At 39.8% G+C, this 10,993-nt stretch overlaps 1 protein-coding gene across 1 annotated transcript in view; it reads right to left on the bottom strand.

Annotated features, from left to right (window-relative positions):
• STK39 (serine threonine kinase 39) overlaps positions 1 to 9,733 on the bottom strand; it is a 226,408-nt gene extending 216,675 nt beyond the window's left edge. The window contains exon 1 of the mRNA XM_014545426.1: positions 9,621 to 9,733. Within this exon, the coding sequence (XP_014400912.1) occupies positions 9,621 to 9,635 (15 nt within the window). The 5' untranslated portion in view covers positions 9,636 to 9,733. The remainder of the gene's footprint in view (positions 1 to 9,620) is intronic.
• Positions 9,734 to 10,993: the final 1,260 nt, after the last annotated feature.

The following is a 10,993-nucleotide window of genomic DNA, read 5'->3' on the forward strand; positions in this document are numbered from 1 at the left end:
GGCCATAGTGTAGGATGCAGCAGGCTTTGCAGCTTGGATCTGCCACTGACCATCTTGATAACCTGGGCAGCATCTTTGAGTCTCAGTTTCCTATTCTGTCAAAGGAGCTTACTAATGCCACCTACGTAGGATTGCTGTGCTACAAGCAAATTGAGGTCTACAAAACTTGCAAAATGTCTAGCACATAACAGAAATGTTAAAGGTCAATCTCTCAGTGTCTCGGTTCCTTCTGAACCGCATCGATCACTAATCTCAAGAGACCGATCCTGGCAGGGGCACTCACCTTTTCTTGCAGAAATGTCACAGAGTGGGCTCTGTGTGCCCTGCTGGTTCAAGGAGTGTCTTATACTGTGTGCATAGGTCACTGGGCCATGAATTTTTAGTTTTATTCCCAACTCTTCATTGTCCCCACCCATGTTTTTCCTAGTTATCTCCTCACCCTGTGTTTATGCTAATTATACCACCTGTCATACTTCACATATCCTGCTACACTGCCTCAAACCCTTGTTGAATAATAAGTCTAAACATATACTTGTGCAAAGGGCTCAGAACAAAGAGAAATAAAAGAGAGTTTGAAGATATAAGAATTAAGCAAAAGTTAAAGCCTAGATTCTTTTGTCCCTTAAGATCATGATATTCACACGGAAAGTAAAAGAGTTTAAATGAATTCTGAATTCAAAATATTAAACTATATTTAACCAAATTACCATATTTTCACAACTTATGTAAATTCTAAGTAAATTCTTCCCTATCTGATATTGATGGCAAAATATCCTACTCAGCCTTAGTTAAGAAATCAAACCTACGCTCCAACATTAATGTGCAGTTAAATCTAAGGAGATGCTATATCTAACTTCATTCTAAAACAAGGTTCTCCACCTTGGCTGCACACTGAAATTGCCTAGGGAGCTTTAAAAAGTACTAATGCCTGGATCCTTGCCCCAGGGATGCTGATGTAAACTGGTTTAGGGTACAGCCTAGGAATAAAAATTTTCAAAAGCTCCAGGGTGATTCTCATGTGCAGCCAAGGTTGAGAACCCTGCTCTCCAACTAGGCACTGAGATGCGTTCGTCTTTCAGTGAACTGCTGAAACATGTACCTCTAGGCACATTTTCACTCTGCAACTTAATCTAGAAAGGAAAAAATAGATATGATCTACAAATACTATTAAATAAAATATGTATTTCCAAGTACAAGAGATAATCAAATACATCTTTAAAATGTATTCCATACCCTCCAAGTGTTAAGAGAATTGACTAAATAATAGGAAGGTAACCGTGCTAAATAAAAATGTTTTACATAGAGTTGTTCTCCAGCTTGTACTTCTATAACATCAGCATCATTATGAAGGGCAACCTAATCAATATTCATAAATAACACAATGCTTTAAGTAGTTGAATTTTTTCAAAAAGAAAAAACCCCAATAAACTTCTATGATTTCAAATGTCAGCCAAGCAATGGAAGAAAGATTGACGAAGCTCTTATTTAAGAGCAGTGTATTTTTCTGGACTGTCATTTTCAATTATGAAAAATATCACTATGAGATTTATTTAATTATGAGAAATTACATAATACCCATGCAGAAAACTCTTGCCTCTTTTAGAATAACAGAAACAACAGGGCAATACTCAAGAAAGAGTAAATCAAATATTCTGGCTTGTACCACTTACAAATGAATCAACCAATGCCCCTTACCACTTAGTTTCGTAATTATTTTCATACTAGAGGCCCGATGCACAAAATCCGTGCAAGAGTAGGCTTTCACAGCCGCAGCGGCTGCCTGGATCCCTCCCTCACAGCTTCGGCAGCTGCCTCAATCCCACGGCTGCAGCCCTGGCTTCGTCCGGAAGGTTATCCAGAAGGACATCCGTAAGGTCATTCGGCTGTCCAGTCTAATTAGCATATTGTGCTTTTATTATTATAGATGATTTGGTATCTGTGTTTATCTAAGTACAGTTCAGTTGAAGGCGGGATTAGATATGGAGAAAGTCTGGATATTTTGAAGACAGGGAAACATTTTAAGAAATTAGAAAAAGGGAAGCATAAATTCTATGATAGCCTCAATAGGTGTGCTCAGAAGTTTGAAAGCTGTAGAAAGCAGCTGTAAAGAGGTAAAGTGTCATGGGAGCTGGAGGTCTGGAAAATCCCAAGAAATCATGATGGGTAAATATCTATTTGCTGACAGAATAGGATGTACTGGTACATCCTGGGGTTTTGATCATGATGTCACAAAATTGGGCACTCTGCAAAAACTGTCTGAAAACAAACTAAAGAATTTTGCTTGGAAATGTAGAAGCTGCCAGTGTAGTTATTTTCTTGAAAAGGAACGAGGAGGGGAAAGAAAGCAAAGAATAAAACAAAGATGTTGAAATACTACAGGAAAACTCCATGGGGAAGAGCCATTTTCTTTTAGCTGGCTACAACTAACAGTGCTTCAGCAAACAGCCAGAAGGATGCCTGGGAGGTTCTGAAAGCTCTTTAGTTGGCCACGGAATCCGAGTCAGACTCAGCCATCAACTACTGTGTGATCAGTTAGTTGTCAATCATTGGGAGTACTGTTAAAAGTAAGGTCCAAGACTTCATTAACAACAGGATCACGAAGAACTTTTCTTGTCAGCCAATTGATGCTGCTGGAAACCGCCAGACCAACTGTGGGCACTGCTGCTGCGTTGGGTCTTATCACCAAAAGATGAGAATGGGAGGAGAAAGAAAGGTGCCTTCTTTGTTGTGGCCCCTGTCCCATGCTGGGTACAGTCTGCAGTCTGGGATTCTGCCGGTGAACAACTCTCCTGCAAAAGTGGCAGAAACCCCGCCGGCCACTCTCTTGCCTTCCTCCTGGGTTTTCAGAGTCTGTCTTTTTCAGCAGCAGCTTAATGGATCATGGAAATAACCAAACCAAAATAAGAAAAAAGGTAACACAGGAAAGAACCCAAGCAACAACGGTTTTCCAGAAGTCTACACAGATGGCAAAAGTAGGGTATTAAAAAGAGAGAGAGAGAGAGAGAGAGAGAGAGAGAGAGAGATGTAACTGAACTTGTATTCAATCTGGAGAGGTTGTCCCATTTTCTCCTATTCTGAAAATGTTGGGTCTCTTTGTTACTGAGCACATGTAAGTCCAGAAACATGTGTTCTTGCAATGTCAGGTTCCACTTACTTTAAAAACAAAAAGAGAGATGTCTTCACCATTTTAGAAAGCCATTTCCAACAAAGGTATAAAAACACTTAAAAGTAAATTTAATAAGTATATTTAATTACCTGAATCAACTATGATATAACTTTTAAATGTGATGTTCCAAAAATGAAAATTGTTTTCTCTAGCCAAACCACACACGTTCCCAAGATAATGTAACTTCAGAGCTGTAAAAATAACTTAGTTTTCCATATATAGTATTTGTTCTCTAATTTCTTTAAAATGCATGTCATCAAAATATCCAAAAATTTGCCATTTCTAATTCTGCTCTCAGTTGGACTAGAATTGGGTAAATACAAATACCAAATCACATGAAAATAATTAAAAGCTAAGTAGCAAGGGACAAATGACAGCACAAAATTCAATGATTAATACCTGAAATGCTCAAAACAGTGCCATAAGAGTGAAGGGGGCCTATATTTGAATTCTGTATCCTTGCTATAAAATATTCTATAAGACAGAGCCAAATGTAATTTGTTACCACATGTGATGAGGACTGAGCTGGAATGCAAATAATTAATTTACTAATTAGAAAGTTCTTTAGTTCAGGAAGAATAGAAAAATACTTTCACTGATACATTAAAGAAAACACACACTATAGCTTCCAGCTTTTTAAGCTTTTGTTCTCAAACTGGTATAAATTTTTCTACAATAAACAAGATATGCAAAAATATCAACATAATTATAGAGATTAGATAAAACATCACAAGATTTTTTTTAAAAAATTTAAATCTTAATTAAGAGGAATAAAAAGAAAAACCTAACTAGAGGAACTGCTCAGAGGTCCCCAGATATTATAATTTAATTTTTAAATGGTTAGGGAATTAACTAGCCTCTCAAATTTAATTAAAATAAATAAATAAACAAGAATAAAGATGTAGTGGGGGCAGGCTGGGAGAGATCAATGGGGGGAAAAAAGGGACATATGTAATACTTTCAACAATAAAAAAAAGATGTAGTAAAAATAGCAAAAAAAAAAAAAATTACCATTAGGCAAAGTAAATATATAGAGTTTTATTCTCCAAAATAACCTTCAAATCATAGCTAATTCGTTCCTCTAAATAGAAGGAAGGAAGGAGGACTAAAAAGAAGGAGAGAAAAGGGAGGAGGAGAGGAAGAACGGAAAGGAGAGGGCGAGTAAGGAGGGAACAGCAGATCAAGAGAAACAACAAATAATAAAATAGCACTACAGCAGAGAGCACAAGGAGGGCAGTGGCTTTGTTCGGAGGAAATAAAGTTCTTGATTTATCTACAAATACTATCGAGATGAATAAAATATCTTTACAGAGAAGCTACAGGAAGAGAAGGGAATATACCATAATTTTTCTAGCTCCACTAAGAAGCTCTGTCCTTGTGTACACAGGGGAAACAGATGGCACACTCTACACTCAAACCTATGCATTGAGAGTGGACTTCCATTGTTACACCGCAATACTGGAGTGGCTTGACTCTCTCCTAAGTTTAAATAAAGCATAATTTGCTAGTAATTACTGTTTTTGTCCAAGCAATTTTAAAGTTATTTCATTAAATAATTAATTGTAAAATATATATAGTCACAGAACTTTGATGATGAAAATAAAGTAGGATTCCTTAGTGAATGAACAAGGACATTGGGACCAGAGGTGAAACTCATTTGTCCAAAGTCCTTGATCCCAGTGAACATCACAGGCCCCCTGACTCAGGAGCTCTTTCCCTCTACCATAAGTTTCAGCATGCATCAGTTTTGTATAGCTTTTTTAAATGACTTTGCTCACATTTGTCACCCATCACAAACTAAAATATTTTAAAGATCATTACATATTAGTTTATAATCACTAAACTAGATTTTTTTTTCATTTATTTTTGTAAGAAACAAGCACTTTGCCTGGCCCCAGAGTCTTGACTTCTACACATACAGCTCACCTGCCCCTAGAAATTAAACTAAGTTTTGGTGGCATTGATGTATGAGCAAGAATGAGAAAATGCTACTCAGTTTTCTATGACTAGGTACCAAAAAAAAAAAAAAAAGACTAAAAATATGAGAACTCAAGTCTAGAGGAAAGAATGAGAATGATATAAAGTCTAAAAATCAGAAATAAAGTCAAGCACAATAGAGACCCAAAATGTTAATCAATCCCTGGGAAAAATAAAGGAGAGTGCTCCGAAGGTTGGAAGAGTGGGTTTTAGGAGAAATAAAGGGACTATTCACATTTATAGAATTCATTGTCACCTGGTGATAAAAATTGAAAAGACAGATGATTTTAGAAAGAGCAGATTAATCCCTCGCTCGAGTAATGGATTTTAAGGGAAGTCAAGTGTGCCCTGGAGCAGCATCCCTAACCTTTGAGGTTGACCACAAACCAGAGAACCAATTTTTTTCAAGAAACCTCGAGGCCATCTTCACATAGACAGTGGGTCTGACCCTTTTAGCAAATTTTAAATTCCTACTGGGAAGTAAGAACGCCCTCAATGAAATATAAATGAGAGAACCTATCGCTCTGCTAAACCATTTCTAGGCAAATAGAAGGGAAAAGTGCAGAAAGAGATCCATAGCTAAAAAAAAAAAAAAAAAAAAAAAAAAAAAAAAAAAAAAAAAAAAAAAAAATCTCACCAACCCAGTAAAAAAAAATAAAAACACTCAATTACTAGTCAAAGGCTCCCCAAGAAACAGGAACCCATTTTGTTTTCCCATCACCTAGTTCAGGTCTTACTCTCTAGTGCGGTTTAATAATTATAGATTTAAAACATTCTGCTCTAAAACTACAAATACCTCCCAAAGGATGTTAAAATTAGTATAGTCATTTATACTACTGCAGGATTAGCAAATATGGGAATAACAACAAAAGTGAGATTAACAAATCTCAGAAATTATGGAAGCATCTAGGTTGGGATAGTTAGGCATATAGAACAGGCCAGTGACACTCCCTTAGCTCCTGGAAAATTAACCACCAAGATCTTCATACTTAGAAAGATTAGGATCTAGTTAAAGGCCAAAGTCCAACACATAGATGGACATGTAAAAGAATGCATCTCAAAAATAATCAGTTTAGATCAACTAAGTGCTATTCATGTGTTGCCAAGGAAAAGATTTATTCTAAAGTGTTTTAATTGCTGTTAAAATGAAATGAATGTCTAGTGAGCATATACTTTTGTCCTCCCATATAAACACCCAAAACTCATCCTTTTCATGGGCCTTTATAAACACAATGGAGAGACTCGTTAATTATTTACCAAATAAATTAATACATGTGTATTAGACCTAGAACCAAACTGCCTGTGAGGAATATTACAGTGCTCATTTCAATGGTACAAATTTTATTTAAATATCCAATTATTTAGCACCAATGACCTCATCTAACATTCTTCCCTTCATTTTAAGAGAAGCTGGCACTATAATTATCACTTGAATCCTTCTTCAGCCAAACCTGGAACAAATTAATTCTATGACGGCAGGAAAATCTCCTAACAGCCTCCACCCCACACAGAAGCAGAGTTCAGGGCCAGCTGTCCAAAACTGTGCTGTGCCTTCGTATCTGGCCTCTGTGTGTAAACCCCACCTTACTCTGGGAGCTGAGGTTCAGGGGGGGTAGGGAAAGGTTGAGAGTATGGGGTGGGAGGTGATACAGTTTCAGCAGGGGAGGCAGATGTCCCAATCGCCAGCAGAGAGTTGATAATTGCCACTTCTATGACATAACACTCACACAAGATAAGGGTTCCAGTGACTATTGTTTCTTTTAAGAACAATGGCTTCCAGCTAACACATGGCACAGAGTGAAATGATGCAGAGCACTGACCTGCATATAGTGCACACACACACACACGGAATTAAAGGATGATAAGGACACCAGATGTTCAAACACTGCCAAAATGTGAACCCACAGAGATAATAAAAGTGCGGGTACCAGCAGCACTGGAAATAGAAAGGATTACAGCAACATTGCACCACACAATCTCATGTGCCAATAGCTAGACCACAAAAGCCTGGCACCGTTAGACAACCTATACTATATATTCCATTTGTTTTTGTTTGCAAAGGACCTGGCAGTAAGATATCCTAAAGAACCATCATCATCATCCCCACCCCATCTCTAGAAATATCAAGGTCAAAGGCTCAAGATAAAAGAAAGATCAAAGCAATAAAACAAAATACCTTCTTAAATGAAAATAGATAATCATCCTATAAATAAAAGGCTAATATGCAATTCAACCAAACAGCAGAACGACTGGTCGCTATGATGCACACTGACCACCAGGGGGCAGACACTCAACACAGGAGTGTCTCCTGCCTCCACAGCAGCGATAAGGATATCCGACTGACAGCTTAGGCCCGCTCTCCAGGACATCCCCCAAGGGATCCCAGACTGTGAGAGGGCGCAGGCCAGGCTGAGGGATCCCACCAAGTGCACGAATTTTGTGCACCGGGCCTCTAGTGCATATATATTAACACAATATGGGAATTAAGAGGGGGGGGGAGATAAATTAACAGGAATAAGCAAATCCACAAATCCTATGACCTCAGATTAATGGCGTTAAGCATAAAGACATAAAAGCAGGAATCCTTATACTGACAGCTCTGCCTATATCACAGGTACCTCCAAACAACACTGATAGGCTTCCTGGAATGACTGTCTCCTGTGACCTCCACTTGGACCCTAACACAGCTACCATCCCTTAGAGCCGATAGCTAATAAAAAGCCAGCAGAGGGAAACACGGATGCTTTGGGCAACAATGAGAGCTTGGTGGAGGCCAGGGACCACGGCACTGGCCCAGAAGGCGGGTCTCAGAACTCAGACACTGTGAACATAAAGCTTATCCATATTCTGTACAGTATTCTGCTGGTGGCAAAAGGATGGCTGTGAGACCTACAACAGAGCACCACAACCAAATACATGGGCAAATTCTTCAGTGATATTTCCCAACAGTGCATAAGTTTAAAGGTATACTCCAAATTTTAAAAAAAAAACAAATGTATACTTAGGATAGCTGTAGAATTCGAGGCTCCTAAAGCCATCTTAGAGACCTTCCCATTCAACTCTCTTTTAAAATAGGGCAAAGTTGTCAGGTAACTTGACTACAGTCAAAAAACAAGTTAGTGGCAGAAGCAGGACCTGACTCTCCCCACAGTTCATTCAACACTTTTTCCACTCAGGGAAAGTGACCTTGAAAACCAGTCAGATGATAAAGGCACCATTTTATTGGTCACGGTAACAGCAAGCCACACAAGTACACAGTAACAGTTTCAGTGAGAGGAAAGCACCCAGAGGGTGAAAGCCTTTAATGTATGCAACATTTTTTAAATTAACATTAAATTATGGAAGCCCTTGCTTTAATCTGAGTTTTTGCTGGCAATCTGATTCTTCAATCCCAGTGAAATCTATGCCTTGTGTAGCTTAATTTAAAATGTAAGGCCAAACAGATCTGGAAAAGTACAGCCTATCCTTGTACTTAATTTATACTATAGTGTGCTGTAATTAAGCCTGAAATAAAAGCTATATTCTGAGTAAAGACAAAAAGCTCTTGTTAATGGCATTCCATTCCTAATGTAGAATATAACAAAAGCCTTCTTCATTTGGAGCCAGCCGTCATTATAGTTTGTAGCTTCTATGGGGCTGTTGGACTAATATTTGCACTGGGATTAGTGTTGGGATAACCAATCAGTTAACTCTTCCACTGTGGTCTTCTATTATTCTCAAATAAATGGCCAAAAGGCAAAGAAGAAAATTGGCAGGCAGAACGACAACTATATTTATGAGATTAAACTCGCAAACCCTTCACAGTTTGCCGGGCAACTAATAAACCATTTGCCAAGCTGTTCATTTAATAATGAGTCAGTTAAGCCAAAAGCAAATGTTCCTTCAACCAACCAATGCTACCAGCATTACAGCCACGCTGACAAGCTCCAATTATTTATGTGGTGTACTTCATTTACAATAAGAAGTACAAGTTGCTGTGCACTAAAACAACAAACTCCTCTGATTGGCCAAACACAAGCTACCCTGCAGTATTCTGAGTAACTGGGTGGGATCTGTGGGCGATTTCGTAATCCAGGAAAGCCAAAATGACCAACGCATTGTTTGGGGAGTAATTCCTATTTGTGTCACGATTCTAGACCGAGGGCCAGAAGCTCCCCACCTCACCCTGCAGTCAGTATCACATGGCCTTAGATCATGTAACTGGGTCTGTTCCCTGGTTTTATAAACTGGTGTCAACACTGAGACCATCCCCACCCAGGAATTATGAGGGCCGAGCAAAATACTGTTTGTCCAAGCACAGCACGTTGTACTCTGCAACACAATCAGAAGGTACAGTGTCATTAATCAGGGGAGGGAAAAGTGTGTGGGCTGCATTCTGAGAAATGCACGTCTCAAATCCCACCACGCTGCCTTAGCTCTCTCCTCTCCTGCTTCTCCCACCCATTTCACAGACCCATATCCCTTCACTTTTACTTACTAATAGCTCGTCCATGCTGGTCTGGCATTTTTCCAAGTTGATCCGCTTTATTGCCACACGTTCTTGCCTGGGTTTGCATAGGGCAGCCTGAACCACAGCAGTAGCTCCGCTGCCTGAAAGGAAATAGAAACAACATAAGCTATCAAATGGCAGACTTTCTGGTAACTATTCACGACACCCCCCCTTCACCAATATCTATTTTCTTTAAAGGTCTTCTATTCAAAGTATTCAAAGCATTACTATTTGACATCTTTTTAAAGAATTTCTTAAGTAGGAAAATAATTATCTGGAGGAGGGAAAAAGGAAACACGGGAGTTTTCCACAGTTTACAAAGACAGGGCTAAGGCTCCCAACCCGGAAGGTGACCCCCATCAAAAGAGCTCACTTCCATACAGTGCGTTTACTGCCGCCCACAGCAAAGGGACATGAGCATCAAGTGCAACCCTGCACGGCCGCCATCCCCATCCGCAGGGCCTGGTATTTTCTAACATCAGTGCCTTTTAAAAAGCTCAGGCTCTTCTTCCACTTCAGCCCAAACCAAACCACTTCAGCCTGAGCTACTTCACTTCAGGGTTTCCATGCGGTGCTGTGACAACGCACTTGTCTGCTCTGAGCACCCTTGGAGCCTATTTCTTCTGCGCTTGCTCTACAATTAGAAAAACAGACATCCACCTGAGTGGAAAGCGCGACTTCCAAGGATGCCAAGGAAAACGATGCGAATGTGTAATTACAAAAGCTGTCGGCATTCACGTGAATTGAATTTCCGATTCCTAAGGTTTCCCGATCGCTACCTAATGCACTCAAACTCCTAGGAGACCGAGTCATGTCGTTATTCATGTTTTAAAAGAGCAGAATGTAGACATGTAATGATTTGTGGCAGAGCACAAAGAGCTCCTCATTGGATTTATATTCCACGGGGGCAAAAGAGACCTCTAGGTTAAGGCATCTCCACTCTGCAAAGAATCCCAAAGATCTCCTCCCAGTCGCATAGATCCGTGGTCGGCAAACCGCGGCTCGCGAGCCACATGCGGCTCTTTGGCCCCTTGAGTGTGGCTCTTCCACAAAATACCACGTGTGGGCATGCACGTACAGTGCTATTGAAACTTCGTGGCCCATGCGCAGAAGTCAGTATTTTGTGGAAGAGCCACACTCAAGGGGCCAAAGAGCCACATGTGGCTCGCGAGCCACGGTTTGCCGAGCCACAGTTTGCCGACCACTGGCATAGATCCTCTGCCACTTGAAGACTGGCGATGAGAAGCACAGCCTGTGCTCAGGACTGTGCACAAGGGGCCCAGGAGTGACTGTGTACCATCCTCCTTACAGTTCTGTTTTTTACAGGCACAACCTCTCCCATGAGTCATCAACTATCTTCA

This window comes from Myotis brandtii, unplaced genomic scaffold (genome assembly GCF_000412655.1).
Source record: "Myotis brandtii unplaced genomic scaffold, ASM41265v1 scaffold112, whole genome shotgun sequence".
Taxonomy (NCBI): Eukaryota; Metazoa; Chordata; class Mammalia; order Chiroptera; family Vespertilionidae; genus Myotis; species Myotis brandtii.